This window comes from Lates calcarifer, linkage group LG12 (genome assembly GCF_001640805.2).
Source record: "Lates calcarifer isolate ASB-BC8 linkage group LG12, TLL_Latcal_v3, whole genome shotgun sequence".
Classification (NCBI taxonomy): Eukaryota; Metazoa; Chordata; class Actinopteri; family Centropomidae; genus Lates; species Lates calcarifer.
Genome location: NC_066844.1, coordinates 25,581,438 through 25,608,798, shown reverse-complemented (window position 1 = coordinate 25,608,798; position 27,361 = coordinate 25,581,438). Strand labels below are relative to the sequence as shown.

Genomic DNA, 27,361 nt, shown 5'->3' with positions numbered 1-27,361 from the left:
CATATCAGGCATACATACACTGTAGGAGGTATTCTGATCACAGGTGCGTGTTCTCGCAGCACAGTGGTGTGTGTTTAGCGATGCTGTGTGAGTGTCCTGGGAGCTCAGTCTCATGTTGCTTCAACCACCTGCTCAGGTCATTGTTCCGGTCAGGGACAAGAGAGGTAGATAACAAACACACCACACACACACACACACACACACACACATAGATGGCTTCAGTTTTGTAGTACACTGTACGTGCTTTTGCACAGGAATAGACAGTTACAATTAAAAAAAAAGACTCAACAGGATTTGTCTGATGTTGAAAAGTAGATAATAAACAAGAAACTCCATGTATTGCTGTACAATGAGCAATTTCTGGTTTGTAATTAAAACAAACAGCCTCGTTTCTGTTGTGTAGTGAGCAGTGAGATTGTGGTGTAATTGGCTTTGGCTCACAGTGCTTTTGTCATCTGGATGTTGCGTGCTTGTTTGCACAACATGGAGGAGAGATGAGAGTGTCTTGGATGTCTTTAGCTTGAAGCACCCAGTGTCCCCATGTTTGTAAAAGTTTAGGACACTGAGACACCACAGCAAAACTATGTCCAAATAACTCTCCTCTCCTCTCTCTCTCTCTCCTCTCTCCTCTCCTCTCTCTCTCTCTCCTCTCCTCTCCTCTCCTCTCCTCTCCTCTCTCCTCTCCTCCTCTCCTCTCCTCCTCTCCTCTCCTCCTCCTCCTCTCCTCCTCTCTCCTCTCCCTCTCCTCCCCTCCCCCCCCCCCCCCCCTCCTCCTCTCCTCTCCTCCTCTCCTCTCCTCTCCTCTCCTCCTCTCCTCTCCTCCTCTCCTCTCCTCCTCTCCTCTCCTCCTCTCCTCTCCTCCTCTCTCCTCTCCTCCCCCCCCCCCCCTCTCCTCCCTCCCTCCCCCCTCCTCTCCTCCTCCTCTCCTCCTCTCTCCTCTCCTCTCCTCTCCTCTCCCTCCTCTCCCTCCTCCTCCTCTCCTCCTCTCCTCTCCTCTCCTCTCCTCCTCTCCTCTCCTCTCTCCTCTCTCTCTCTCCTCTCCTCTCCTCTCCTCTCCTCTCCTCCTCTCTCCTCTCTCCCCTCCTCTCCTCCCCTCTGTGTTTAGCACTTGCTTTCAGTCTTGACAGTGCTGCTGTGTTGGCAGTGAAAAAGAAGTTGTCATCACATTAGAATGACAATGCTTTGATGTTTAAAAGGCACAAAGCTTTAATGGGTTCCTTGTGTTTCCCTCACACGTGACACGATTACATTAACTGTGTTTTAGCTGGTTTGCAAAGCCAGCATCAACTGAACATATCAAAGATTTATATGGAGGTCAGTGCTAATGAAGCTGCTCACATTCAAGATTATTTTATTAAACTGGTCTCCTACAGCAGTTGTGTATTGTTTCAAACAGTTAGAGATGGAAGCTGAAGGCAAATGGAAAGGAGGTAAAATATACAGAGACGAGGGAGAGGGAAGCAAATATGAAACGATGAAAGAAGATGGTAAAATTATACAAGAGGGGGAGAGGAGAGAGAAACCACACTCGCGTGACAAGTGTCCTCATCATGGACTGGAAGACTGTATTTCTGCCCTCCAGCACGCCTCCAGGCCTTAGCCCAGTTGGCTGGTACAGTCATGTGGAGAGCTAGAATATCATCCACTCCTACATGCAAAGAGGGAACGGGAGGGAAAGGCGAAGGCAGTGGGGGTGGGGTGGCCTGTAAGAGACTGGGAAACCTGATAGCGAGGAAGAGGAGAAAGTCATCTGGAGTGAGGAAGGAGTGAAGCGAGGGGAGATGGGAACAGAGGAGAACGAGAGAGACGGGAGAAAGATGTAAAATGAGGGACAGTGTGTAAGTGGTGTGGTGAAAGGGTGGGGCAGAGTGTGAGGAGAACAAGGAAGAAAATGGAGAGAGAGGGAAGAGAAAGTGAAGGAACAGGAGGGAGGATTAAGGAGAGCCCCAGGTGGAATAGGAAGTAAAGTTGCCAGCTCTCCCTCTGGCATATGTCCTTGCCTGCGGGAGCACCCAAGGACCAGGGAGAGGGCAGCTGGTCCGTAGCCACGTCCAGGCAAGGACGTGCCAACAGCGGCCGAGTCATGCCAACGTTGGGCTTCCCATGCCAGCAACTGTCCTCGTGCGTAGAAACCCACGTCAAGCTGAACCTCTGCGGAATCTCGGACAATAAAAGGCAGTGGTGCTGGCGTCTGCCTTTTGTTTATTTTCTGTTTATTCATCACTCTTTCGTCCTGCTTTGTTTAGTTTCTGCAGCAGTCAGTGTCTCTGTGTGGCAGGAGCTGTGCCACTAGCCAAATGAATTTCAGTTGCTTGTTTCTAATTAGATATTTGTAACCTCTGAATATGAATTGTGCTTTTTAAATTCAGATTTTCTGCTCTGCTCTGATTCTGCATGTAAAGTGAATAGTGTGTGCCTTTTATATATTCAGTTTACATCTAAAACACTCATTCATTTGCTCATTTTCTTCAAAATTAGTTATAGTAGTGTTCAGTAAAACAACAGAAAGCTTCCAGTTTTTGGTAACATCCAGGCTGAGAAGCTGTGAAATGAATGGAGCATCATAGTGGCCCAGATATCAAGACGACTTTGATTATAAGATGATCACTTTTTTATTGCACCTGTTTCAGATATAAAACAAAATCACTAACATTTTAACACTGGCTGCCGAAAGAAATGTCTGACAGTATGTTTGGGCCAAAGCAGTATTTACATTCTTATATCACAGGGAAAGACAGATAGTAAAAAGAAAGAGTGGCATGCACAAATGAAAAGACAAACAGAACAAACACACACTTCAAAATCATCTGTATAAACCTGAAGAAGGAAGAGAAGCTGCAGAGAATAATGTTCCTCTTTCTCACAGGCTGAATATGTGACTACACAACCTCTGATGCTAGCTAAATCACGCAGAGAAAAAATCTGCCTGTGCTCTTTTTGATGTGTTTTATAAAGAAAATTTCTTAACTTTAAGTAGAAATACTCATTTAAAACGAATTCATCCTGTGTGGTTTTCAGGCGCTCATTTAAATGTAGTGGTTCAGCTTGTTGTTGTTCTGTTGCTGGGAGCTTATTCTCCCAAACACTTAGCAGACAGTGCAGATGAGGCCATTTGTTCCATCCCCTCATTAGCCAATGACAGGCACTGTCTTCCTGATGTAATCATTGGTCATTAGGAAAAGGCATTAATTCTGTTATTTACCACAAACTCAGTATAAAGTATTTATACTGCTCTCTGTGTCTGTGAGACACACAGCTGAACATTAACCAGATATGTTCAATTACTAGGTGAACATGGGCCAGTACTCTGATTGGGTTTTAATGATTAATGAGATTTTAGATGAGTTTCTCTCTCACCCTCTCAGCTGGAACCCCTGGATCACAGCTGCCGCAGCTAAAGGGACACGTAGAATATGTCCGAGCCTGAATGAATCAATATTCATTGTTTCTTAAGAAATGGTGGTTCCAAAATATTGAACCGCTCAAGCAAACACTGAGCAGATGTATCACTCAGTAGACAGATTGCAGCGTTCAGCCAGATTTCCACAGATTGCTCAGAGCCCTTCCAAGGTATTCTGCTTCATTTGAAGTAGGACACGCTGAAACCAAAAACTCCTGAACAGAAAAGTGAAAAGTGAAACCATGACACTCTTGATCACAACCAGGTTAGGTCAAGTCGAGTCAATTTTAAATTATGTGCTCCAAAAAACAAACCACAAAAAGGCTCCACAGCTTGAACAGCACACAGAACAACACTCTCAGTCTGTAGACTTTAATAATAATGACAATGAGTCCCTTTTTATCTTCCGTGTTTTTGTTATGTATGATCTTTGCCTATTTTTTGAAACGTTGAGTCTCTTCATGAGAAGTGCTATACAAATAAACTTGTCCAGACTCAACACAGGCTGGCAGCCGATGGTTCAGGTACATACCACATGGAAACAGATGCCCTAAGCAGCGAGTCCCTGTTTCGATTCCCACATTTCCCGTTTGTCTCCGCTGTCGCTGTCAAATAAAGGTTTAAAATGTGATTAAAACAGACAGACAGCAACAGAGGAGGACAGACATGCAGTAAATGTTGCATGTACAGAGTAAAGTTATTTCTTCTTGGCTGCATTGAAGTATATTTTAGCCTTTGACAGTCATCTTAAAGAAGCACATTAACACACTTTATTAGCATCCACTATCAAAACCTTGTTAGCAGGTGGATGAGCAGTCATTAGGTGGAGGATGTCAGCGCCATTAATGTGATTAACTACACTGCAGATACAGAATCTTTCTCGACACACACTGCGGCAAAATGCAGAGCGAAGAAAACAAGAGCAAGAAAGTAAAATTCAGAAACATCAAAATGTCAAGCCATCCTTTTAAATCTAATCTTGGTTGGAGGCTTGTTTAGAGGCAGAACAGCAAGCCTGCAGTCAATCTATTTTGGGGGCAAATAGCAAAGACTGAAGGTGTCTGCTTAGCGGCAAGTCAGAAGCATTATGTTCAGTGTGCTTTTGACATACTGTTGTTTTGTGTGTGTGCATGTGTGTGTGCGTATGTGTGTGTGTTAGAGAAAGCAAGTGTACCCGACAAGCTGTTCTTTAGCTGTGAGTGTAGGTGTCAAATGTACTGTAGGTACTATATAGCAAGACCCCAGGGAGACTAGCTGTCACCTCAGTGCCAGCTAATAGGGATCCGAATGAACCAAATTTAACCTGTTGTACGGCCGAACAGCACCGAGTCCTATCATATTGATTAACAACAACACACAACAACTCTCTCCAGCTCCCAGAAATTTAGAATTTGCTGCTTTTCTTTGCATGGTTGATGGTAAACTGAGTATCTATGGGGTCTTGAAGCTGCCACCCTGAGCTCTGGGAAATTATACTGAGCATATTTTTGGTATTTTCTGAGCAAACAATTAGTAAATTAATCAAGAAAATAGTTGGCAGAGTGACAGATAATGAAAATAATTATTAGTTGCAGCCCGTATTTCCCCAATCAGCATTTCTAAAGAGAAATTAACATCTTTTTTTTTTTTTTTTTATCCCCACTCGGGTCTCGTCTTTTATCGGACTAAAATGAATATCTGCTTGAGAATGTGTGATTATGTGAGGAGGCATGTTATGAATAATGACAGTAAGGATTGCACTCTCTCAGATGTGTCCAGACTCATGAGCATCAGTGTCACTACAGTGGTCAGTGCGTGTGTGTGTGTGTTTGTGTGGGACACTGGCGATAATGAGATTTGTTCTGTCACACTGGGTGAAACAGAAAACAGTGCATTTTCAAATAAAGACGGATAGTCAGGCTGCATGCTTTATTGCTTGTATTTCTGTGTGATATTAGGGGGGGAGAAAGAGTGAGTAAATGGAGTGCAGCCTGGGAAATACTAATAAATATGGACTGGAAAAAGATGAAAAGGGAAACACAGAAAGATTCAAGGACATGTGTGAAGTGAGATGAGTGAAAATCCTGCAAGAGAATCAGAGCCAAAGAGTAAGAATCCCCAAGTGGTGGAGAGAGAGAGAGAGAGAGAGAGAGAGAGAGCACTCACTCCTTTCCCAAGTCTCTCTTCCAAGTGTGCTTCATCCAGCGTTACGATGGCAACGCTGAGTCCTCCACAAGCTGACCACATGCACATGCTCGCACACTCGCACATACAGTAAGTGCAATTACACACACAGACTGTAGCACCTGAAAAGCCATGTGCACAGATATCACACTCACACATAACTTTAGATAAAAGGCTCTACTGCTGGCCGTTAATAAACACACTGCAGCTCTGACAGGCACAGAAATTGCTCCCCTAACATCACATACTGTATAATTCTGTCCCACTGCTCATGGGTAAACTCATTCATCAGCCGTGAGCTTATCAATCGGCCGTGATTTTAAACAAATGTTCTCTGGTTCCAGATTTAAAAAGCAAAAATGTGCTGCCTGTTTTTGTTTTTTCTTAGACAGTAAATTCAGCATCTTTGAGTTTTTCCTCAAAACACAAACCACTAATGATCGTATAATAATTTTATACCACTTGTATCTTATGTCAAAAAAAAAAAAAAGATAAAAATCACATGCTGTGTTTGTCATTCATATGTTTGTCATGTAGCCTGAGAAGTTCACTGAACCGCAGAGAAACACAGTTCCAAATGTACAATTACAGATTGCAGAAGGGTCGAGCCGCGTGCCTGAAATAAGAACATCCAAATCTGATGCCATCCATCTCATCTCCCACCCTCCCACACAGAGCAACCCCTTCACCTGCTAGCTGGTTAATTACCACTAGCAGCTATTTCAAGCCTTACATTGGTCGCACTGCGCAGAAGAAAAGAGTCTCATTCATGGAACAGAACCGATCACAGAACAAACAGTAAGGTTTGTTCCTAGATTGTGCTCAACACAGAGGCTCCATGAGAAAACACAGCTGCAGATGCAATAAAAATGTAAGAATTGGAGTAAGGTGATGGCACAGGTTGAAATAATGTGATAAAGAAAAACAAGCACACATCATTAAGAAGCACAGATTCATACTGGTCTGAAAATAGAACTGAAAAATGAGAATATCTCTTCCTCTGCTTCTCTCCAGCCCCCAGATAAGGAAGGCGGTCTGCCGAAGCAGGTGGGCAATAAGACAGAGTGCGGCCTGCTGGGATTGGTCCTGGACCTGAAGCGGGATTACCAGCCAATACGAAACCAGATCCCAGAGGAGAAGCTTTACAAAGTCTACACCTTCAACTCTGTCAGGAAGTCCATGAGCACCGTCATCAAACTGCCTGATGGCAGCTTCCGCATGTACAGCAAAGGAGCCTCTGAGATCGTCCTCAAAAAGTGAGTCTGGTTTTACACATATTTCTGAACTCTAATATGATATAATCAGCTCAAAATATATAGAAAATCCACTCTGAGCATAATGTATTTGAGGGCACGACCCATTGTACGTTCTCTAGGCAGCAAGTGTGGGCTGAGTTTCCACTAGAAGGTCATGTAACTGTGACATTTTACAGCACATTACAGCAACACTGCAGTAACAAAGGAGAAACCGAAACTTATGAAGTTTCCAGAAGCAGAAAATCTCTGTAGAGACTGAATGATATTGATGTCTTGTATCTGTCTTGGCTGTTACACTGGATTAAACACATTTAACAAACATTTAAAACAGAGGAAGCTGCAGACAGCTGCAAAACTCAAACTGAAATACAAACACAAACTGACATTTGATCAAATTACAGTTCATTTGTTTTTTTTGGAGCAGTTCAATTCCATCCAGTTCTTTGTGTCGTCCTGCACGCCATGAGCTGTTAGTCTGCTCTCATGGCCCGGGATCATCAGGCACTCCTGACCAGAACATCCAGAACCACTGACTGTGGAGGAGATTTAACGTCAACACTCCTCAATGCTCGTAGAAGTGACATTAAACATCGCATTAACAGAAATTAAATTATATATTTTCGAAATTGCAGTGTAATTTTTTGCAGGGGGAATTGACAAAACTGTTTCACTACAAGGTCCATTTTGATTGTATCACATACTGACTTCCCCAGAAATACCTATTTGTATTATAACTTACATCCTGCTGGGATCTTGAGATTCCATGTTTGATCACACGATACACACTTCTTAACTACCTCCATCCCCACTGCTCTCCAACCCACTCCAACTCCAGATGCAGCCATATTCTGAACGAGGTGGGGGAGTCGAGGGTTTTCCGTCCGCGGGACAAGGACGAGATGGTGAAGAAGGTGATCGAGCCCATGGCGTGTGACGGCCTGAGGACCATCTGTGTGGCGTACCGTGACTTCCCCAGCGATCCTGAGCCAAACTGGGAAGATGAGAACAACATCCTCAGTGACCTCACAGCCATCTGCGTTGTTGGGATAGAGGACCCCGTCAGGCCAGAGGTAGGACAGTGTGAGATATTTCAGTGACGCACTTAGAAGAGCAGATGTCGGGCGAACGGCCTGCACCACCAGCTATCAGCAGATTTGTCACCTTTGTGTCGTCACCATAACTTTGAAGCAGAGTCGCTTTACCTACAAATATAAAATATCTCTGTGTCTGCTCTACATACAGTTCTGTGACGCTGACCGAGAGATAACCGAGAAATGACAGACAGCAAAGTCAATTACATCCTGTATGTCAGCACTGCGCCGTGTTGTTTCAAACACAGGAAGTGTGTACCGTGTGCAAAGATAGTCTTACATGTGTATGCCTTATTAAAGGGACAAGGGAGCTAATAAATGTTGGTGGAAGCCACAGCATGGCAGAAAGCTAGACAGCCTCTGTACACAAGTTTGAAAACAGCATATGTTGTCTTGAATAAGAGCACAGAAGATGCTGAGGAGACGTCGATGTAGCTTTACATAAATCAACTGTCTGATATGAAATGGGTATAGATATAGATGGAGACTCTAGTTCAATAAAATAGATATTCATTCATGAGATGTATTAATGATGTTTCTTGAGAGAGTAGAACTGAGGCTGGAGGAAAAGCACACTTGACCTTTTTAATGTAGTTCAGTTTGATGGAAGTATTTATAAAAAGAAGCAACATAAACCTACTACTCCAGTTTTCAGTCTGTAAACCAGGACCAACCCTCAGTTTCCTCTTCTAAACCGTTTTCTTGGAATTTTCCTGGATTTCAGAGACTGGGAATGTTAATAAGCCTCTCTTCAGTTGATCCATTTATTTCCTAGAAAGCTCAGGTTCAAACACATCAACACTTCTATGGCTTTTAGTTACATCAGACCAGCTCCTTTAATTACTCCCATAAAAATCACCTTTATTTATATCAGATTTGAATCTGGTTTGATTTCAGTGAGGAAAGCTCAGCTATTTAGATTTGGGCATTTATTAGTGGTTCTGCTTTTACAATAAGTCTTCTCTTTTGACTTGCTTGAGGAAGCACAGTATCTCTGTATTGATTATGATATCAGATGATATCAGAGAATGAACAAAGCAGCAGGAGCCTGGTGACAGCAGCAGCCTGGACAATGAGCTGACAGAAAAGGATCATGTGTCATTTGAGAGGATTGGCAGTGGGGTGTTTGAATGATCAATTGCTTCACCGATGAGTGCCTCACTAAATGATTATTGATTTATGAAATGCACACTTCAGACTGAGCCAATCAGAGATTTCTGACTGAACGTGTCCCGCTCAGTTTCATGCAGTTTAACATCCTGTTAATTCATATTTACTGTTGCTTCTTTCCTGCTGTGTCCATAACCACCTTAATGTATTTATGCTGTAGTACAGATTAACTTGTATTTATTTATATATCAGACAAAGCTCTCCATGGCTGTGGAAAATAAGATTTGTGGTTAGTTGTTAGGGAAAGACTTGACCCTTCACTTATTTCACATTTTCTTGCAGCACAGTTGAAGGCAAAGCAATCAAACAAATAAGTTATTCATCAACAAATTATTGTCTCAGCGGCCCACAGTTTTTATGATCAGTTTCTCTTCAAAGAAAAGACGATTATAATTGGGAGAGAGAAAGTGTGGTGGAAATAAGTATCTGTGTACAGTAGGAAAACTGACCTCACTTGACAGCTCCAGTGCAGGTACAGGGAAGCAGGAAACTAACTGACTACTGCATTATTCAACTTCCTCTTTCATCTTTTTTTCCACCACCCCCACCCCCCTCACTCTCTAACAAGGTCTCTCATTCAACCTCTCCCCATCATGTTCTCTCCTCTCCACCTCTCGCCGTATTGTAGGCTTTGACTTTCACCTTCCTTTGGTTGCTCTTTTTTCTTTTGACTTTCTCTGCAAACCTCCTTTCTCTCTCTCTCTCTCTCTCTCTCTCTCTCTCTCTTTCTGTCTTTTTGTGTCTGAAGCCGAGTTACGTAAGCGTAGGAACAGAGGTAGATTTAAAAAAGAAGAAATATACACGGAGAGGAGAAGCAGAAAAGAGAAACCATCATCCTCAAAGGAATAAGCAAACAATCTCATGAACAACCAGACCAGTTAAAGAGAATCCAGTGCTGTATCACAGTGTTATTTAAGGTTGTCATATAAGCAAACCAGCTGCAGAGTTACCCTGAAAATAACACTCCCAGTTGTGGACCTTTGCTTGAACTTCCCTTCTCTTCCACCAAAGCAGTTACTAACATTTGACATTTTCAATAACCAGCATGGAGCAGGAGTGCACCAAACACTGCTGCACTCCACTAACATCTTTCCAAGCCTCTTCGTAGGACTGGCTAATATTGTAAATGAGATGACTTTCCCCCCTGATAAAAAGGTCACACAGAGTGGTAAACATGTTTTTGGTTTGTTTATTAGTCTCTCATTTCTTCCTCCGGAATGCAGTGTTCTTTTAATAACTGGCTGCTCTGTGGGGTTGCCCCCAGAGAGACGAGAGAGAGGAGAGGAGTGAAAGAGTGAGAGAGACTGAGAAAGATTCAAAATCAGATTCATGTCAGAGGGACAACGAGTTCGCAGGAGAAGGAGGAGGAGGAGGAGGAGGAAGACGGGTAAGGAGAGAAACGGAGGAAAGCGAGAGTGTAACCAGATCCATGTTGGAGACACATGAGGCTTGTTTTTCAGTCTCACCTACTAGCCTCTTACCCTCTTCCTCTGTCGGGCCAGATTGTATTTTTAATAAGCGTCCGCTCTTCTCCTCTCCTCCTCTTCTCTCCACCTCCTCCTCTTTTGGATGACCATCAGGAATCCAAAAGAAAGGAGAGTTAAACAGACAGCGGGGATGGCAGGGAGGCGGACAGGAAGCTGATGTCTTGATAAAAGTGACTTGGTGAGAGCAGAGAAAGCAGAATGTAATAATTTACTCCTCTTGCCACAATATTTACTCTAAGAACTTCTTTGCTTTGTCAGATCGTATTATCATAGAATGACGACTAATGAATTAGTGCAGTTTGTGCTTTTTGTTGCATCTGTAAGTGTTTCAGTGTAACACATTATCAACTCAGCACATGTACCGATACTGATGCTAAAAGGCCTCTAAGTGCGTATCTGTTGAACGTCCTCGACCTTTTCCTCATTGGGAAATTGCTGGAAAATTGCAGACAGATTTTTTTTTATTATTATTTCAGTTTGTATAAGTGATGAAATGAAAAGCTAATTTGGCTGTTGCTTTTTGTTTTTGTTGTTTTTCTTTACTTAATCCAGCAAGTAGTCCTTTACCTTAATCTAATGAAATGAAATATTTTTACTTATTTACTTGTGGTAGCTAACGTTAGCATACAACAGGTAAATATTGCTGCATAATTACTGTGTCAGTTTATCGACTTCAAGGCTTCCGCTTCTTTCCACTTGTGCTTCTTTTATAGTAGATTTCATAATCAGCCACAACAGAATGATCAGATATGAAATGACAAGAGGATGAGTCATATGTTTGTGCTCATTTAACCTCCATCTCATTAAAGACCTGCCCTCCATCGTATAGATTTACCAATCTGCTAATGAGTTAAATCCTTCATGTTTGTGTTGGTGGATTCATTTCTGATCTACGTTCTACTGCGAGTTTGTGTGTTTATGAGTACGAGCGTGCTCCCATGTGAACGTACAATATGCCCAAGTGTCTGTGAGTGTGAAATGGAAAGTATGCATATTCCTGCCTGTGTGTGTGTGTGTGTGTGTGTGTGTGTGTCAGTCAGAGTGAAGGCCTGTGTGTATGTGCAGATGGATGTGAGTTGCTGTTACTGTACAGTATGTGCACACATTTGTTTATGTGTGGGTTTGGAGAGCAGCGCTCGCCCACACTGACCTTTGTCAGGAAAGAGAAATGTTTCTGAATTAATGCTCACTAGTTCTAACACAGATCTCCATACAGTAATATCTCCCAGTTAATCTACTGGAGTACCGTCTGGAGAGAAAAGAGCACCGATAAAATGCTTTATTATACAGCTTGTTAATACAAAAAGGCTGTTTTGCCTGTACAGGATACGACAATACAACTTGTTGCTATTGGTACGTTCTTGAAGTGGCTAAAATAAATATTATATGGTGTATATATGCTCAGAGTGACTGTTTGTGGTTCAATTTCTTCAGCAGGAAACAGTTTGCAGCCACATAGAGGAGAGTTTAGCAGCTAAAGATCCAGATATTAACCTCATGAGTTAGTTACATTCGTCAGGTGAATGCAAGAACCACAACTCGAATAATCATGTGTCACTTTTTAGGTTCCTGATGCCATCCAGAAGTGCCAGCGTGCAGGCATCACAGTGCGCATGGTGACGGGAGACAACATAAACACAGCCAGGGCCATAGCCATCAAGTGCGGTATCATCCACCCTGGAGAGGACTTCCTCTGCATCGACGGCAAAGAGTTCAACAGGAGGATCCGCAACGAGAAAGGAGAGGTACAGTAACTCCTGTCAGAGAGCGAGAGAGGCTGAGAGAAGAGAGAGAGAAAATCGAAACCACAACCACTTGCCTTTCTGTTTCCATTTGTGTATGTTTGTTTCCCGTGTGTGTGTTTAGGTGGAGCAGGAGCGTATTGACAAGGTTTGGCCCAAACTGCGAGTTCTGGCCAGATCCTCCCCAACCGACAAACACACACTCGTCAAAGGTGAACTGGAAGCACACTTTCATTTTCTGATTTACTGCTGATAAAATGAAACTGAGCTCGTTTCGAGGTCGTTCTTCATTACACCAACTCGTCTTTTACCAGACATGAAATTTGTCAGAGCAGCAAATACCTGGTGTTGTAATGATCACAGCTGTCGCACAGACCTGTGTCTCCTCGTTTCTGATGCTGTATTGAATGTACATTCTCTGCTGCGTGTGTGTCTGACAGGAATTATTGACAGCACTATGGCAGACCAGAGGCAGGTGGTGGCTGTGACTGGAGACGGGACCAATGACGGACCAGCTCTAAAGAAAGCTGATGTCGGCTTCGCCATGGTAAGCAGCCCCTCTCTTCTCTATTTCCTGTGTGTGTTCTTTGCCTTCTGGTGCGACTGATCTCAGTCAACATCTGCAGATTTCTTCTTCACCCTCTGCAGTATTTAGGGTTCCTCCTCATGCTCCCTGCCGCTGGCTGTGTAGATTACGGGCTCCCCCTAGTGGATTTCTGAGCGCACACAGTTTCCCTGCAGTAGATTCAGACATGTCAGACGACAAACTGCTAAAAAAAATAAGGTTAAACAAAATACTAATTCTGTTCTTTCTGTAAATCACAACTTTATTTGTATTTGCTCCTTGACTGTTACCTCCTCTGTTTCTTCAACTCCACCTTTCATTTCCCATATCTGCTAATATGAAGTGACTTTACCCTGGATGTTATTTAACAACATGTAAATTTTGTTAAATAACATCCAGCTATTTTTCGCTATTTTTCCTCATAGCCCCGGTTAGCTAACCCTGTTTCCTGGTTGGGAATCACTGACATAAGGTGAAAGCTGGTAGTGATCAGGAGGCTGACCATGTGAAACCATCAGTGTGATCCTTCCAGTGTGAAATTAGTTTCTCTCAGGTCGATCTTTCAACCCGTCTGCAGTACTCTCTGAATTAACCCTGCTGCTCGTCCTGTAAGAAAGGGCTTCCTGCTCCTTCTGTGAATATGATCCTCCTGCCATCGAACACACACACGCCGACATTTAATTAGTCTGCATCATCATTATCCATCATCATTTGAGTCGTGTCCAGAGTCCAGTTTCGTCCAGTGGCTGCAGAATAAAACACTATGCTGTAACAGATGATCAGTAAATTTAGTTGTGTAATAGAACCCAGTTTTCTTTCTGACTGCACTGCGCTCTTTCAGGGCATTGCTGGTACGGACGTGGCCAAGGAGGCGTCTGATATCATTCTGACCGACGATAACTTCAGCAGCATCGTCAAGGCGGTGATGTGGGGCCGAAACGTCTACGACAGCATCTCCAAGTTTCTTCAGTTCCAGCTCACTGTCAACGTCGTGGCCGTCATTGTGGCTTTCACTGGCGCCTGCATCACACAGGTCAGAGGAGTGTGTGTGTGTGTGTGTGTGTGTGCGCCACCATCTTTTCATCAACAGTTACCTCACAATGGAAGGAAGAGATTCTCTGAACAAAGTCATCGCACATGTTCTCACTGAAAGTGCCACGTAAGCTTCTACAAGCAGAAATAGCTCGAGTGATATAATAAAGACTGAGTTTCCTCTCATAAAAATTTCCATAAACCCAAAGGACCGTTCCTCACTTGCCTGCAAGGCCGATATAAATTTAAAAGCAGACCTTCCTGCAACCTTCTGCGGCAGGTTCACTGTCACTGAGGACGTGGGTTATATTAACATAACTGCTGTCTAGTCTGTACAGCAGCTAATTTTTGAAGGGAATAAAAAGGAGGTGTGTGAAAAGTCTCATCAGTCAGTGTAGCTGTAGGAGTGGTTCTTAGTAACTGTCCTCTCCTGGTTGTATTGACGTTATTCCCTCGTGTTTGCCCAGGACTCTCCCCTGAAGGCCGTGCAGATGCTGTGGGTGAACCTGATCATGGATACTTTTGCGTCCCTGGCTCTGGCGACGGAGCCTCCCACAGAGTCTCTGCTGAGGAGGAAGCCGTACGGTCGCAACAAGCCCCTCATCTCCAGCACCATGACAAAGAACATCCTAGGCCACGGAGTCTATCAGCTCATCATCATCTTCACTCTGCTCTTTGTTGGTACGGATCGTCACTCTGCTCTGCGGTACATGGGTTCACACTTAAGACAACAAACTGACTGTCTTTTTTTTTTTCTTTCTCCCTGCAGGTGAACAAATCTTTGACATTGACAGCGGCCGTAACGCACCTCTCCACTCTCCTCCCTCCGAGCACTACACCATCATCTTCAACACCTTCGTCATGATGCAGCTCTTCAACGAGATAAACGCCCGAAAAATCCACGGAGAGAGGAACGTGTTTGATGGCATCTTCAGGAACCCCATCTTCTGCTCTATTGTTTTTGGCACCTTTGCTGTGCAGGTAAGCCCACGCAAATGATTCGATTCGGTGTTAATTCTTTATGAATAAGTCATTTTTTGGTGTTTGAGTCTGACTTGTGCTCTGCTTTGGGTAGATTGTGATTGTGCAGTTTGGGGGGAAGCCATTCAGCTGTCAACCTCTGGACCTGGAAAAGTGGATGTGGTGTGTTTTCCTCGGGCTGGGGGAGCTTGTCTGGGGACAGGTAACACACAAACTCATCTGTTTCTCTGTCTTTGTATTTTCCCGCTGTGCTTCTTCTCTTGCTCTCCTCCTAGTTTACCATGTTTTATTCCCCCTCTCTGCATCTCTACTGCGAGCTTGTCCCCTTTCCTTTTGACCCAGTGCTCCCTCTTCTCTGTGGGTTAGGTCATAGCCTCCATACCCAATAGCAGGTTGCGTTTCCTGCGGAGGGCCGGCCAGTTAACTCAGAAAGACGAGTTACCAGAGGAGGACGTAAACGAGGAAAATGAGGAGATCGACCACGCGGAGAGGGAGCTGAGGAGAGGGCAGATACTCTGGTTCAGAGGACTCAACCGCATTCAGACTCAGGTGAGAACACAAGAGGGACACGAAGACACAAGACCCTCCTGTCGTTACTTCATGAGTAAATTCTGGATTTTTTTTAGGAATAATTTCACGTGTGACGTTTTCTGACGTGTCTTTTTGTTTTATTGTCTCTCTTTGCCATTTAATCAGTTTCAGTAGGAAGTTGTTCCACCTCAGACACTGTGCTAGACTATGTCACATGTACATGTTAGTCAGTAAAAGCCATGAAGTTGTTTTATTTAAAGATGACTTATTTAGGTGCATGAAGATGCAGCTTTCTGTGGCTGGACTTGACTTGGACGCCGGCGTGGACCTGTGGGAGATCGATGGTCAAACCTCTGCGTGAAATACAACTGGAAATATTCACTGATGTGTTGTCACTGTGATGAACTCTGCAGACCGCTATCACTGTGATATTAAGGCAGTTTTGTGTTGGATTTGGGTGTTCAATGAAATCATCTCACTGATGGTCCAGGGTGAAGTTATCCCCCGACAGCAGTTTTTTTTGTGGTGTTAAAGGAATAGTACGCTTTATTTTTATTTCTGGAGCTTAAGCCATCACTTTGATTAGATGTGATAACCTTAAACTCACCAGGTTATTGGCTGAGATTTCCAAATTTGTAAAATTTATCTGGAAGGAAAAAAAAAAGACATTCGAAAATTAAAACACAAACGATGCATCGTAAACATCCGTCGCAGGTTACAGCCTCACTTCCTGGTCTAAGTTTGACCGACTATATTTGCTGTACCATGGTTTTTGGAATTTTTTTTTTTCACTCTGTTTCAAGATCTCAGCACTTTCTTTGATAATTTCACAAGTTGTAGAACCAAGATAAACTGTATAATAAACTCTAGTTTTCCTTTCATTTCTAAAGTAACATGAAGGAAAACAACAAAACTTTTGATGGACAGAAATGGCTGCCTCTGTATTTTACACAATTATACTTCGACCTTTCGATCTTTGAGAGTCAGATCACCCGGAATACAAAAACCTCTTTTCTCACCTGCCTCAGGTGGTTTCTGGCCTTGAGGATAGTTTTGGTTTTATTTGTTTAAGTGTCTTTATCTGGGATTTCTACGATTGAGGTGAGAGGAGTTTTGTTTTCAGTTCTCACAACATTGAACATTCATTATGCTTTCTGTATAATCCACCAAATACACTGTCAGTTTTCTTTTTTAAATTCAATGCTCTAAGCATCTTAAATTTAACTTCATGTACCTCAGATGTGTCAGGGTTGGAGACAGAAATCAGAAAAACTGGGCAAGTAAATCCAAAACCTGACACCACCAGAGACGACAGAGTAGATTTGTAATTTGAGTGAACTGACCCTTTAAATTAAATCCACCGCTTGGTTGAGGGGATACTACACCCTGGCCTTTAGCTGCCCCCCCACCCTCCCCATCGTGTCATGACTGAGACACTGTACCACCAGAATCACTCAGCCAGTCAACCTGTGTTGCCATTTGGTCTGTGTCACTCTGAGCAGCCATTTGTCCTCTCCTGTCCCGCTCTCCTCCCACAGATTGAAGTAGTCAACACCTTCAAGAGTGGCACCTCCTTTCAGGGGGCGGGGGCTCTGAGACGCCAATCATCCACCACCAGCCAGACCCAGGATGTAACCAATGTTTCTAGTCCTAGTCACGTGTCCTTGTCCAATGCCCTTTCCTCTCCTACAAGCACTACTGCTGCTACTGCTCCTCCCACTACTGGCCGTGAGTCAGATCTCTGTCAGTCTGCTTCTCTGCTCTCTTTGCTTCAGGGGTGCCATCCCGTCACAAACAAACACTCGCATTTATTATTCTTAAAACAAGTTACTGTGACCGTCTCCATTAGGGGTTGGCATCTCTGAAGATCCGTCTTTTTTTTCTTCTTCTTCTTTCTTGCTCTCTGCTTTTCTCATTTCCTCTCTCTCTTCTGTCTTTTTTGCTGTTCATACTGGATTTCAAATTCATCTTAAAGTCTCCTCCCATGCTGGGTGTACTGTCCTCTCATTGGTGAATGTGTGTTTGTTTCCCCAGAGTGCTAGGAGCGCAGGACTAAGGGTGATACCCACGGCGTGACATTTCAGGTTGTGAGTTTGTCTCCCTCTGCTCACCCCCCACCCCCACCCCCCATCCATCATCCCACCCTTCAATCCTCCCATTTTTGTGTCTTGACGGACATTAATGTGAATTAATTCCAATCAACTCACCAAGGGACTGGGTAAACATTCAAGTATAAGTTGTATTGTTGTCTTATTCCACCGGTGAGTTTGCTGCTGATGAGGCACCTCACACTGAATTGACCTACAGCTAAATTTACAGGGTATTTTATGCACTCTGCTGCTGACACATCATCTGCAGTGACTAGCAAACACAAAGGAAGCTACAGCCTGTGGCGGCGATAACGCCAGCTTGCAAACTTTTGATTGAAATGGGGATCCCAAATGGTGCAGCTAAAAAAAAATCTATCCACATTATATCTACGTAATGCTTTTGTCACACCTCCATCTTCTTTTCTTTCTCTCTCTCTCACACACACTTTCACACGTTTCCTGTCTGGAGTTAATATTCATGTAATCGGTGAAAAGCTGCCGGGTGTGTTGGACAGGAGTGGAAGGGACTCGGGGAAACGCCACAAAGCAGAACTGTACCGATAATTCATCCCGTCTTGTCGCTCCATACTGTCAGTGTAGTTGACTGTCATGTTGCCATAGTTACAGACATAGATGCTCTGCAGCACCACCGACGTAAATTCAACCCCCCACCCTTCTCTGACACCCCATCAGTGTTACTTGTCAGACATCCTGTCACATGCACTCATCCAGACAGGCTCCTCTTATTTTCTTTTTCTGTTTTGTCTCCTTATACCTACTCTGCCACAGTTACTACAGAACATACAGTCGTCCCATACATGAAAAAAATCGAATATCTTTTTCTGCACTGGTTAACATATTTTAATGTTATTCAGTGATTATATGCAGTCCATTTCTTTCAGCACAACCTCCCATGAAAAGAAATACTAGAATATTATTGTACTACTATTTTTAGATATTTTATAATCGGCTTTGGGGCGGAGCTGGAAACATTTTGGATTCAAAATATCTGAATATTGTAAAAATAAAAATGACAAAGTAATTGAAGAGAAAACTGTTTTCATAACTTGATAAATTGGTTTTAAGACATTTAATGAAAAACGTCGCCTGTAGAGTTTGTAAATTGTGATGAGTATTTTTCTTCTTTTTTTCCTTTTTCAGGCATAAAATCTGAAAAATATTTAGTAATAAAAATAATCATTAGCTGCAGACTTAAAAATATGTAGCTATAATAGATGTTATATTGTTATTGTTACAGCTCTATCATTAAAAGTTAACTTTTTTTACACAGAATAATCCTGCAGGAATAGCATTAGCGACCAGCACAATAACATGATATCCCTCTGTTTATACTCCAGAGCGCTGATGATTCAGTTTCCTGTAAAAACGAAATGATTCCTATACATCCTGAACTTCAACAGGATTTGATAAAAAGCGACCCTCCTGTAATCCACTACCTAAAGAAACTGAGTAAACTGTCTAGTCTCAGTAAAGATCCACGCAGCTGTTTGGGGCCTATACTTGAGTGTTTACTTAGATGTGCATGGAGTTGAGAACATGCTTTGACCGTCAGACCTCTGATAATACAACTATTATTTTCATTATTCACTCTCATGTGTTTTGTGTCAGCAGTCTGTGTGCTGGTGTCCACTCCTTCACCGTCCTGTTGTCTTGTTGCATGTAATTTGTGTTTACCTCTCGTTTACTTTCCTGTGTTCACAGTATCTTAACCTGTTGTGTTGGCTTTTTATTTTTTGGATGTGTTGTTTTGTTGTGAGTTCTACACTGCGATGCTCGTGTTGAACCTCCAACCTCCTCGTGCAGACTTGACTCTCTCCATCGCCCCGTTTGGGACCATGCTTTTACCCACCCTGTGCTATATGTGTGTGTGTTGTGTGTGTCCTCCATTCAGAGTCTGTGTGGATATTGTCCCAGACAGTGCTCTGGTGCCTACAGAAGTTTTTTAAACCACCTGATTGGATCTCTCAGATCTAACCTCCTTCCTTCTTACTGACCTCGTCCACCAGATTTCTTCAAACTTGCATGTGATATTCTCCTTTAATTTTTTCTGTGAGCATTCCATTTATTAACGTGGCTTGTTTCTAGGTATACAGCACATTGGACTAAAGCGTATACTTACAACGAGCGTTTGTGTTGCTTATTTGTTTTCCTTGAAATGTATGATTTGGTTGTATTTTTTTCCGATTGTTTTCCTCACGGTTTTCCTTAGTGCACGCCCAAATTGAGTGACTTGTGAACTGTAGTTATCTTGTGAAAAGCAGAACACAGACTGCAGTTGCCTTCTCTCTCGCTGCTCCTTCACCTTCTCCTCCTTCTCCACCTCTTTACCCTCAAATGAGAGGTTCCCTCCTCCCCCCTTTCCTCCCCCCTCTCTCCCACTTCCCTCCTCTCTCTCTCTCATCCCGAGGGTCCCTCCAACCCTTCCATCTCACCCCTGGGCTCCTCTCTCATCGGTTTCCTTCTCTCTCCCTCCCCTTTTTCACGGCAGATCCGCGTTGTGAATGCATTCCGTAGCTCCCTCTATGAAGGCCTGGAAAAACCAGACTCCAGAACATCCATCCACAACTTCATGACACACCCCGAGTTTAGGATAGAAGACTCCACGCCCAACATCCCCCTCATCGACGACACGGACGACGACTCCGCTCGGAGGAGGAGGAAGTACTCCAGCCAGCCCTCGTCCCCCAACAAGAACAACAACGCCATCGACAGTGGCATCAATCTCACCATCGACACCAGTAAATCAGCCGCCTCTTCCAGCCCCGCCAGCCCTCTGCACAGCTTGGAGACCAGCCTCTAACCCTGATCCTAAACCTCAGCTCTAACCTCTAACCTCCTTTCCTTGCAGTCTGGGTGTGCCTCCTCCAAGTCCCTCCAGACCTTTAACTGCAACCTTACACCTTGTCAGCCCCAAAAATTTCACCCAGTCCAGCTGAATCCTTACCCTTGCAGCCCGTCCGCCCCCTCCCCACCCCCGATTTACCGCCTACACAGGACAGGTCCTGTGGCAACATGTCCCACCCCCCCACCCCTTTAACCTTGAGCTCTTAAAGCTCTCCGCTCCTCTCGAAAAGTAATACAGCAAGGTGAAAAGAAAAACAAACTCAACATACAATCAAAAAAGCGCAACAAAGCCACAAAACCTACACAGCCATCCTGCTTTTATGGTTGTATGTGTACGGTGGCGGCAGTGGTGGTGTGTGTGACTATATGCGTGTTAGCATGTACTGTATAAGCGTGCCGCTGACTGCACATCCTGAATGAACCGAGGAGGACGATAAGGAGGGAGACACTGCTGAGGAGTGAAAGACCAGAACAGGACAGACTCTCAAACTCCCCTTACACTCCCTCTCCTCAACAATAACATTGTCAATACTGATAATAGTTTAAATTAAATTGAAAAACATTGTTATTATTCTGATTCTGATTCTGATTATTATTGTTATTATTATTGTTGCTCCTGCATGAATGTACATTACCCAAGTTTTATTTAAAAGGGTTTTCATTTTATTGGAGTTCTTTCGTTCTGATGGATCTGGCCTCGCGGCGAACTACTATTTTAAAGACAGCTTCTCTGAGTTCCTGGCCTGCAAAAGTTCCCTCCTCTGTGTGGCATGAACATGTACCCGACTGTAAAAATTTCTTTCATCCATAAACGGAAAATGTGTAACGAGGTGGTAGGGCTCAACTTGCACAGTAGTTTTGCACCTGTCGGAAAAGAGGAACACAAAATAATGATGACGATAGCATTTATGGGATATATTCTATAAATATAAATACATATAAATATATTTAGAGAGAGTTTATCTTTGTTTGTCGGCATGTTGCCTTGTTCCTGCTTCAATGGCTCGAAATACTTTGACTTATTTATGTCTTAAAGAGAATGTAATTTGTTTACAACCTCGTAGAGATAAACTTCCTGGTTTCTAGAAGGAGGGAGGCGAAGCTGAAGCTCAGAAGGACCAGAGCTGTGTTGGTGTGTTATTACTGAAAAACCATGTGCTGGAATTTGCCTGCTATCTTGTCAAATATTGTAGATATTTTTAGAGGATGAACAAACAAAAAGAAACCAAAATATAATGGGATACGTAGTAAATGTGGAATCTTAGTATTACTCTATATGATTGTTGGGATCAAGTCGGAGCGGCTTGCCTTTGGTTTTTTTAAACGGAGGCCTCCTTTTTGTGACAGAGGGGGAATATTTAATTCTTTTTTTCACTACTCCTTCTTCTTCTCTCTCTCTCTCTTTTTTTTTTTTTTTTAATTGTGTTTTTATTTTCTGTGCTTCAGCGCTGGCCTGGGCTCAGGGCTCGAGTCAAAGGCTGATATCAGGACCTTTACAGTGAACTGTCTTCTAGATAAACCTGCTTGTTCGAAGGACTTGATGTTTTAAAAATATGTGTGACCATCAAAAGGCTGCAATCGAGTCATATTTAGAAATTTTCAAAGTTATATTTGGCTTATCTGTACCGCACGGAAATCAGACTTTTTTTTGTTTTGTTTTTGTTAAAATTTGGAATATATTGTGCTGTTTTATTTTTTATTTAATTTTGATTTATTTTGGTTTTAAAAGAGTTTTCTTTTCCTCTAGCAGAGAGACACATGCAGCCCCACAAAGCTGTTGGCATTTTTAACATCTCAAGAAAAAAAAGGAAAAAACTGACAAAAAAAACAAAACAAATTACAACAAAAATGGAATGTTGCTTTGACTCTTTTTCTATATATAAAAAAGACGATCCTTTTCTGCACTATCTGGTTATGAATGAAAACTTCTGTGGTGTAATTCTAGATGTGCTTTTGTGTGTTTTAACCAAGCTTGTCTTCCTGCCGTCACAGAATATACAGTACTCTAGCATCTCAACTGTACTCACTAGTTGTGAACTATTTATTGTGCTTTGACCAATCAGACATTACCAGAGAGAAGTTACATACAGAAGGCACATTTACCCAGTCTTATTGCACTCAGAAGGACAAGGCCACTTAACTAGCCTGTACTATTGTTATTTCTATTACTAACCGAAGTCATTGGCAAGCATGACATGATAGGCTCATTATGCAACTTGAAAAAATTGACAATTTTTCTACTTTAAAAGAAAAACCTATACACTACTACAGTATGTACAATCATTTATCTGAGCAGTTCTATCTTTTTTCTTTTTTATATCCTCCTCCTCTGTCATTTCCCAGTCGATCTGTCCATCTGGAGAGGGTGCACAAGCTTTACCAGTCAGCTCAGGCGTGTTGAAAAAGTAACATGGACCATTTGAATAAAAAAAAAACAAAAAAAAATCTGTCTTATTTAAGTTGGGGAAAAAAACAGTCTGGATTCTGATATTCTGCTTAGAAGCTGTTGATTTATTTTGTTTCCTTTCCGATGTTTTAACTTGACAATTTATTTGTTTATTTGTCTGTAAAAAATTAAAAACAATAAACAAAACAAAAAAACCATTACAACAGCAACAACAGCATTTTCAATTAAAAAAAGAAAAAAAAAGAAAAAAGACTTAAGCCAACATTCTCAAACCACTTTTACATCCAGGAGGACATTCAGCTTTAAGAGGATGCAAAGACGTGGAGTTTAAAAATAATCTTTGTAAATAACAGCAGTGAGTCCACTGAGGACAGAAAGCTCCACGCGGACTGGTGTGAAAACAGGAACTCTTCCTGACTACGTCTACCATCATGCACCACCAACTGAGTCATACTGCCGACGCAGCTGTTTGGCTGTATGTAATCAATCACTGCTCCTGTCAGAAACACTTCAAAACATCGTGATTACATCCAAATGATAACACGTGTTGTAACAACCAATAATTATGTTGATGATGATGATGACACCGATGATGACGATGGTGATGCCGATGATAATGATAATGATGATATCAATGATACTTCTTGCAATATACTCTCACCTGCCTCGATGTACTGTATTTAGCAGCATGCAGTTTGTGGAACAAAGAAAAAGAGAAATGCCAACAGATAACTTTTTGGCATACTTAGCCATTTATGGGTAAGTGATTTAAGTGTTCATCTTGTTTTTATGATATTTTTTTTATCTATACAATAATTGTAAATAAAGAACTCAATGTCTTTGTTCATTTAATACTATGCAAAAAGTCATGCTTTTCTGATTGTTACCCACCCTTAATCCTAGAGTGTGTTGCTGGAATGTTTGTGGTCTCAAAAGTCAGTGAAAACAATGTGATGTAAATTATTTTCTAGCCTGAGGAGAAAGTTAAATGATGATGAAAATTATTATTATTATGATACCATGAGGAGGATGATGATAATAATGGTGGTGACAGTGATGATGATGATGATGATAATGATGATGATGCTGATGATGATGAACTGTGACTCTTGCTGCTTGACTGTCCCATTTACCACACTCCTGACAGGAGCGCAAGTGAAAACATAATAAAAACAAAAAAATGAAAAATCACTAAATAAATCTCCCAGAGCAGCATGACCCAGCATGGTGTGTCCTGGCCCCGTGTGACATGTCCTGTTCTGATTCGTTGTGCTTCGCCAACAACCGCTTTGACTCGGATTGTTTTTCACTGGTTTGTCAAAAGCAAATGTTTTGGGGTTTCACTTTAATTGTGTAAAACACCTTCAACTGTAGGCTCCCAACCTTTTTTGCCTCATGGCCACCAGGATACAGTTATGTGGAGTCCTGGTGGTCGAGGGTTGAAGCTCGTCGTCCCCGGTTCAAGGTCAACTGAGGACATTAGTTCTTGTCTGTAAAGAAAGTCTATTCGACTATTTTTTGACACATTTTAATCTTATCATGTCAACCTCAAGGTGGTGCTAGAGAAAAAATCACCAAAGTTATTGGGATTCATCATCTGGGGATCATGAATGTCCATGAATTCTACAGTAATCATCCAATAGTTGTTGAGATATTCCAACGGGTTTGCATGGCTAAAAAAAACAGTCAAGGATTAAGGGCCTTGCTCAAGGGCACCTCAGCAGTGGTAATGAGTGAGATAATAGCATTTGTCTTTCTGACTCTAATCAAATGGTTCATCTCGTATGTAGCTGTTAGCACGCTGCACATCTCACTGTACGGTAATGATCACACTGAAGGTGACAGATCACTACAGTCGTGATGTTTGGTACTACACTACGTCTGCATGCAAGACTTTTAATATCTGTAGCTGAGTCAAATACATCAACATGCTAAATATCTTCCATGATTTAACTCTGCTGATGCCTGCAGCGTGCTAAAGTAGCTTTGTACAGGATTGGAGATGGCGTCTTAAGAACATCATATGGAAGCAGCGACTTAATCTTCTTTCCATTTCATTTAAAACGGGACTGCGCCTGCCAGTATGATACTGGTATGATTTAGACCCTGCTGCTGAGCATCATTTAACAGGAAAAGCAATACACAAATCTGCTGAGCATGTTGAGTTGACTTTATTTTCCAAAACATGATGACAAGTTCAAACTGTTCACCCTGGATGGATGGAAACTGTGTCACACTGGTGCTGAATGCCGATGCAGTTTCTTTTTGTTAATCAGCGACTCCTCCTGCAGCAGAGAAAAGTGTTGGACATAATTATTAAATGGAGGGTGATAGAAGGGGTTTGTTATATAACAGAAAGGTCATAGCAGAGGTTTTATCTAAATGTCTACGTCCACTGGAGGGCAGTATTTCACTAGGGATAACTGAATACACCATTGTGTTCCTGTTGAACCCAGTAAAGATCCTGGAAAGTGCCTCTCCAGCATCAATGTTCTATTATTATAAGACAAAGGTCATCATGATTCAGTCTTGTTACTCTGAAGTGCAAGGCACTCAGACAGCTTAAAGGTTCTCGTGAGTGGTACAAAGGAAACAGAAGAGGCAGAGTAAGAAATCCTGAACACTGTCGGCTCTTTGGTTTTAACATGCCAGTCTCCACAACTTGATTAGTTTGAGGATAAGTGTTGTTCATAACAAGAAGTGGTGAGATTTGTGTTGTGCATTAGTCACTTTAGTCTGTAACTGTTATAAGATGGGGTGAAACTGTTTTCATGTTGTTTGGAGCTTTACACAAAATTTCAAATGTTCAGTTAATTGATTTTGGCCACTTTGTTTAAAGCACAACAAGCTGCAAAGACACAACTGACATAATGTCACGTGTCAGTTTTCAAATGAAAGGTACTGTATGCTCGATAAATTGTGATCAAGGTCACAACTGCCATAAGAGAGATGCAGGGTATTTATCTGCAGTGTCATCACAGATTATTAATTGGCTGCTGCCTGGTTAAACACACTGAGCAGAAATAGATTCAGGCTCAGAACATTGTTAATGAGGCAGGAAGAACAGGGTCAGGGTACGATGATGATGAATGATGTTTGTCTGCAGGTCGATAGCTGGCTATGACTATCACTTCACAGGGATCAGGAGCCTCACTAACAGCAGGTATGAACTGGTATATAAATGTTTTTTTTTCTTCTCATTCTTTTGGATAATGTTGCATTTGTCTTTACTTAAATGAACAATTAACTTTTACAAGAAACAGGAAGTATGGATTCAGTGAGTCACGCTGTGTTTGTCTGTTTTGAATTTGGGAGTTATATAAAATGTGTAGAAGCTGACACTTGACCTACAGTAAAGAAAACGTGATTCATTTAGGTCCAGACAAACAGTGTGAGTGTTACAACAGGAGAAATGCCACAATCAGACCAGAGATGTCCCTGCGTTAGCATTAACCCTGTGCTAGCCTTAGCATTAGCCTGGTAGTGTGTGTGACAGCATCAGCATGCGCGGCTGTGTCCGCTGGGGCGGCACAGCCTGTGAATATAGAGTGGGCTCCCACAGCTCGGAAGATTAGCGCCCGAGTGCATTCAAGTCCATGTGCGAGGGCTGATTTCCAGGAAGAATAGCCCTTTATTGGGCCCCAAGTTGAATCCTGCTGCTTCCCTTTGGCCCAATAGAAGGCTGCAGTAACTGACAGTCCTTTACAATCAGCCAACACTGGTGGAGGTTTTGGGGCTCTCATTCTTTTTTTCACTCTTTCTCTCCAAAAGGATTGATTTTGAAATTACTCTTTCTCTGCCCAGTGTGGGTATGGGTTGGTATATTTGTGTGCATTCGTCCGTATATGTGGGTTTGAGTGTGCACGTATACACACACACATACAAAGGCACTCCCACACGTGCACATGTTTGAATGCCAGTCTTGGCAATTGTCTTAATGGGATAAGGGGAGACTATGGTTCCCGTTGGGGGGATGGGACTGTGGGAATGACATGGGTAAACACACACACGTTGCATTCATGGCACTAACAGCTAAGTTGTCGGTTGAGTCAAAGCAGAGGTGATATGTGGTGACTTGTTATCTTCCACTTCAAGGCTGTAAATACTCTGCACACTGGCCAAAAACGATATGACATACCTTTGGGCAGGACTCAGACTTTTGCCAAACAAAATACAACCATAATCCAACAAGAAACAAAAGTGGTGGTGACTCATGTGCTCATTATTGAAGTGCATTCACAGCTGTGAACTTTTCTATCTTTTTTTTTTTTTTTTTTTTACTGATGTTGATTATTAAGGGAAATAAAGGGTCATTTAAGGAGAATGAGAGAAGTGACATTATAGATTACTGCAGGAGGACATGGTGGTAGTGTTGCAATGAAGAATTCTGACCAGTAGGGGTCATCTGTGGCCTTCATGCTAACAAACCTGCTCTATCACTTCTTCCCAACCTTTTTGGCCTGTGACCCTTTAAACAGATCAATATCCACTTCAAACCCATTGTGTATTTGAGTTGTGAACACTTCTGCCAATGAAGTGATTTTTTTAAATGTCTCAAGCAAGAAATCTGTCCAGTAATTC

At 42.4% G+C, this 27,361-nt stretch overlaps 1 protein-coding gene across 14 annotated transcripts in view; it reads left to right on the top strand.

The window, feature by feature from the left end:
• The window catches only part of atp2b2 (ATPase plasma membrane Ca2+ transporting 2), a 108,526-nt gene extending 84,501 nt beyond the window's left edge, over positions 1–24,025 (top strand). For 10 of the 14 annotated variants that reach the window (XM_051074490.1, XM_051074488.1, XM_051074489.1 and 7 more), the window contains 11 exons: positions 6,578–6,819; positions 7,655–7,889; positions 12,133–12,312; positions 12,434–12,521; positions 12,750–12,856; positions 13,716–13,907; positions 14,374–14,587; positions 14,676–14,887; positions 14,982–15,089; positions 15,254–15,436; positions 20,018–24,025. In XM_051074490.1, the coding sequence (XP_050930447.1) occupies positions 6,578–6,819; positions 7,655–7,889; positions 12,133–12,312; positions 12,434–12,521; positions 12,750–12,856; positions 13,716–13,907; positions 14,374–14,587; positions 14,676–14,887; positions 14,982–15,089; positions 15,254–15,436; positions 20,018–20,329 (2,073 nt within the window). In that variant the 3' untranslated portion in view covers positions 20,330–24,025. Of the gene's footprint in view, positions 1–6,577; positions 6,820–7,654; positions 7,890–12,132; positions 12,313–12,433; positions 12,522–12,749; positions 12,857–13,715; positions 13,908–14,373; positions 14,588–14,675; positions 14,888–14,981; positions 15,090–15,253; positions 15,437–16,956; positions 17,147–17,452; positions 17,503–20,017 lie in introns of all 14 variants that reach the window. The other 4 variants (XM_018688168.2, XM_018688164.2, XM_018688167.2 and 1 more) reach the window with 3 other exon arrangements.
• The last annotated feature ends 3,336 nt before the right edge of the window (positions 24,026–27,361 follow it).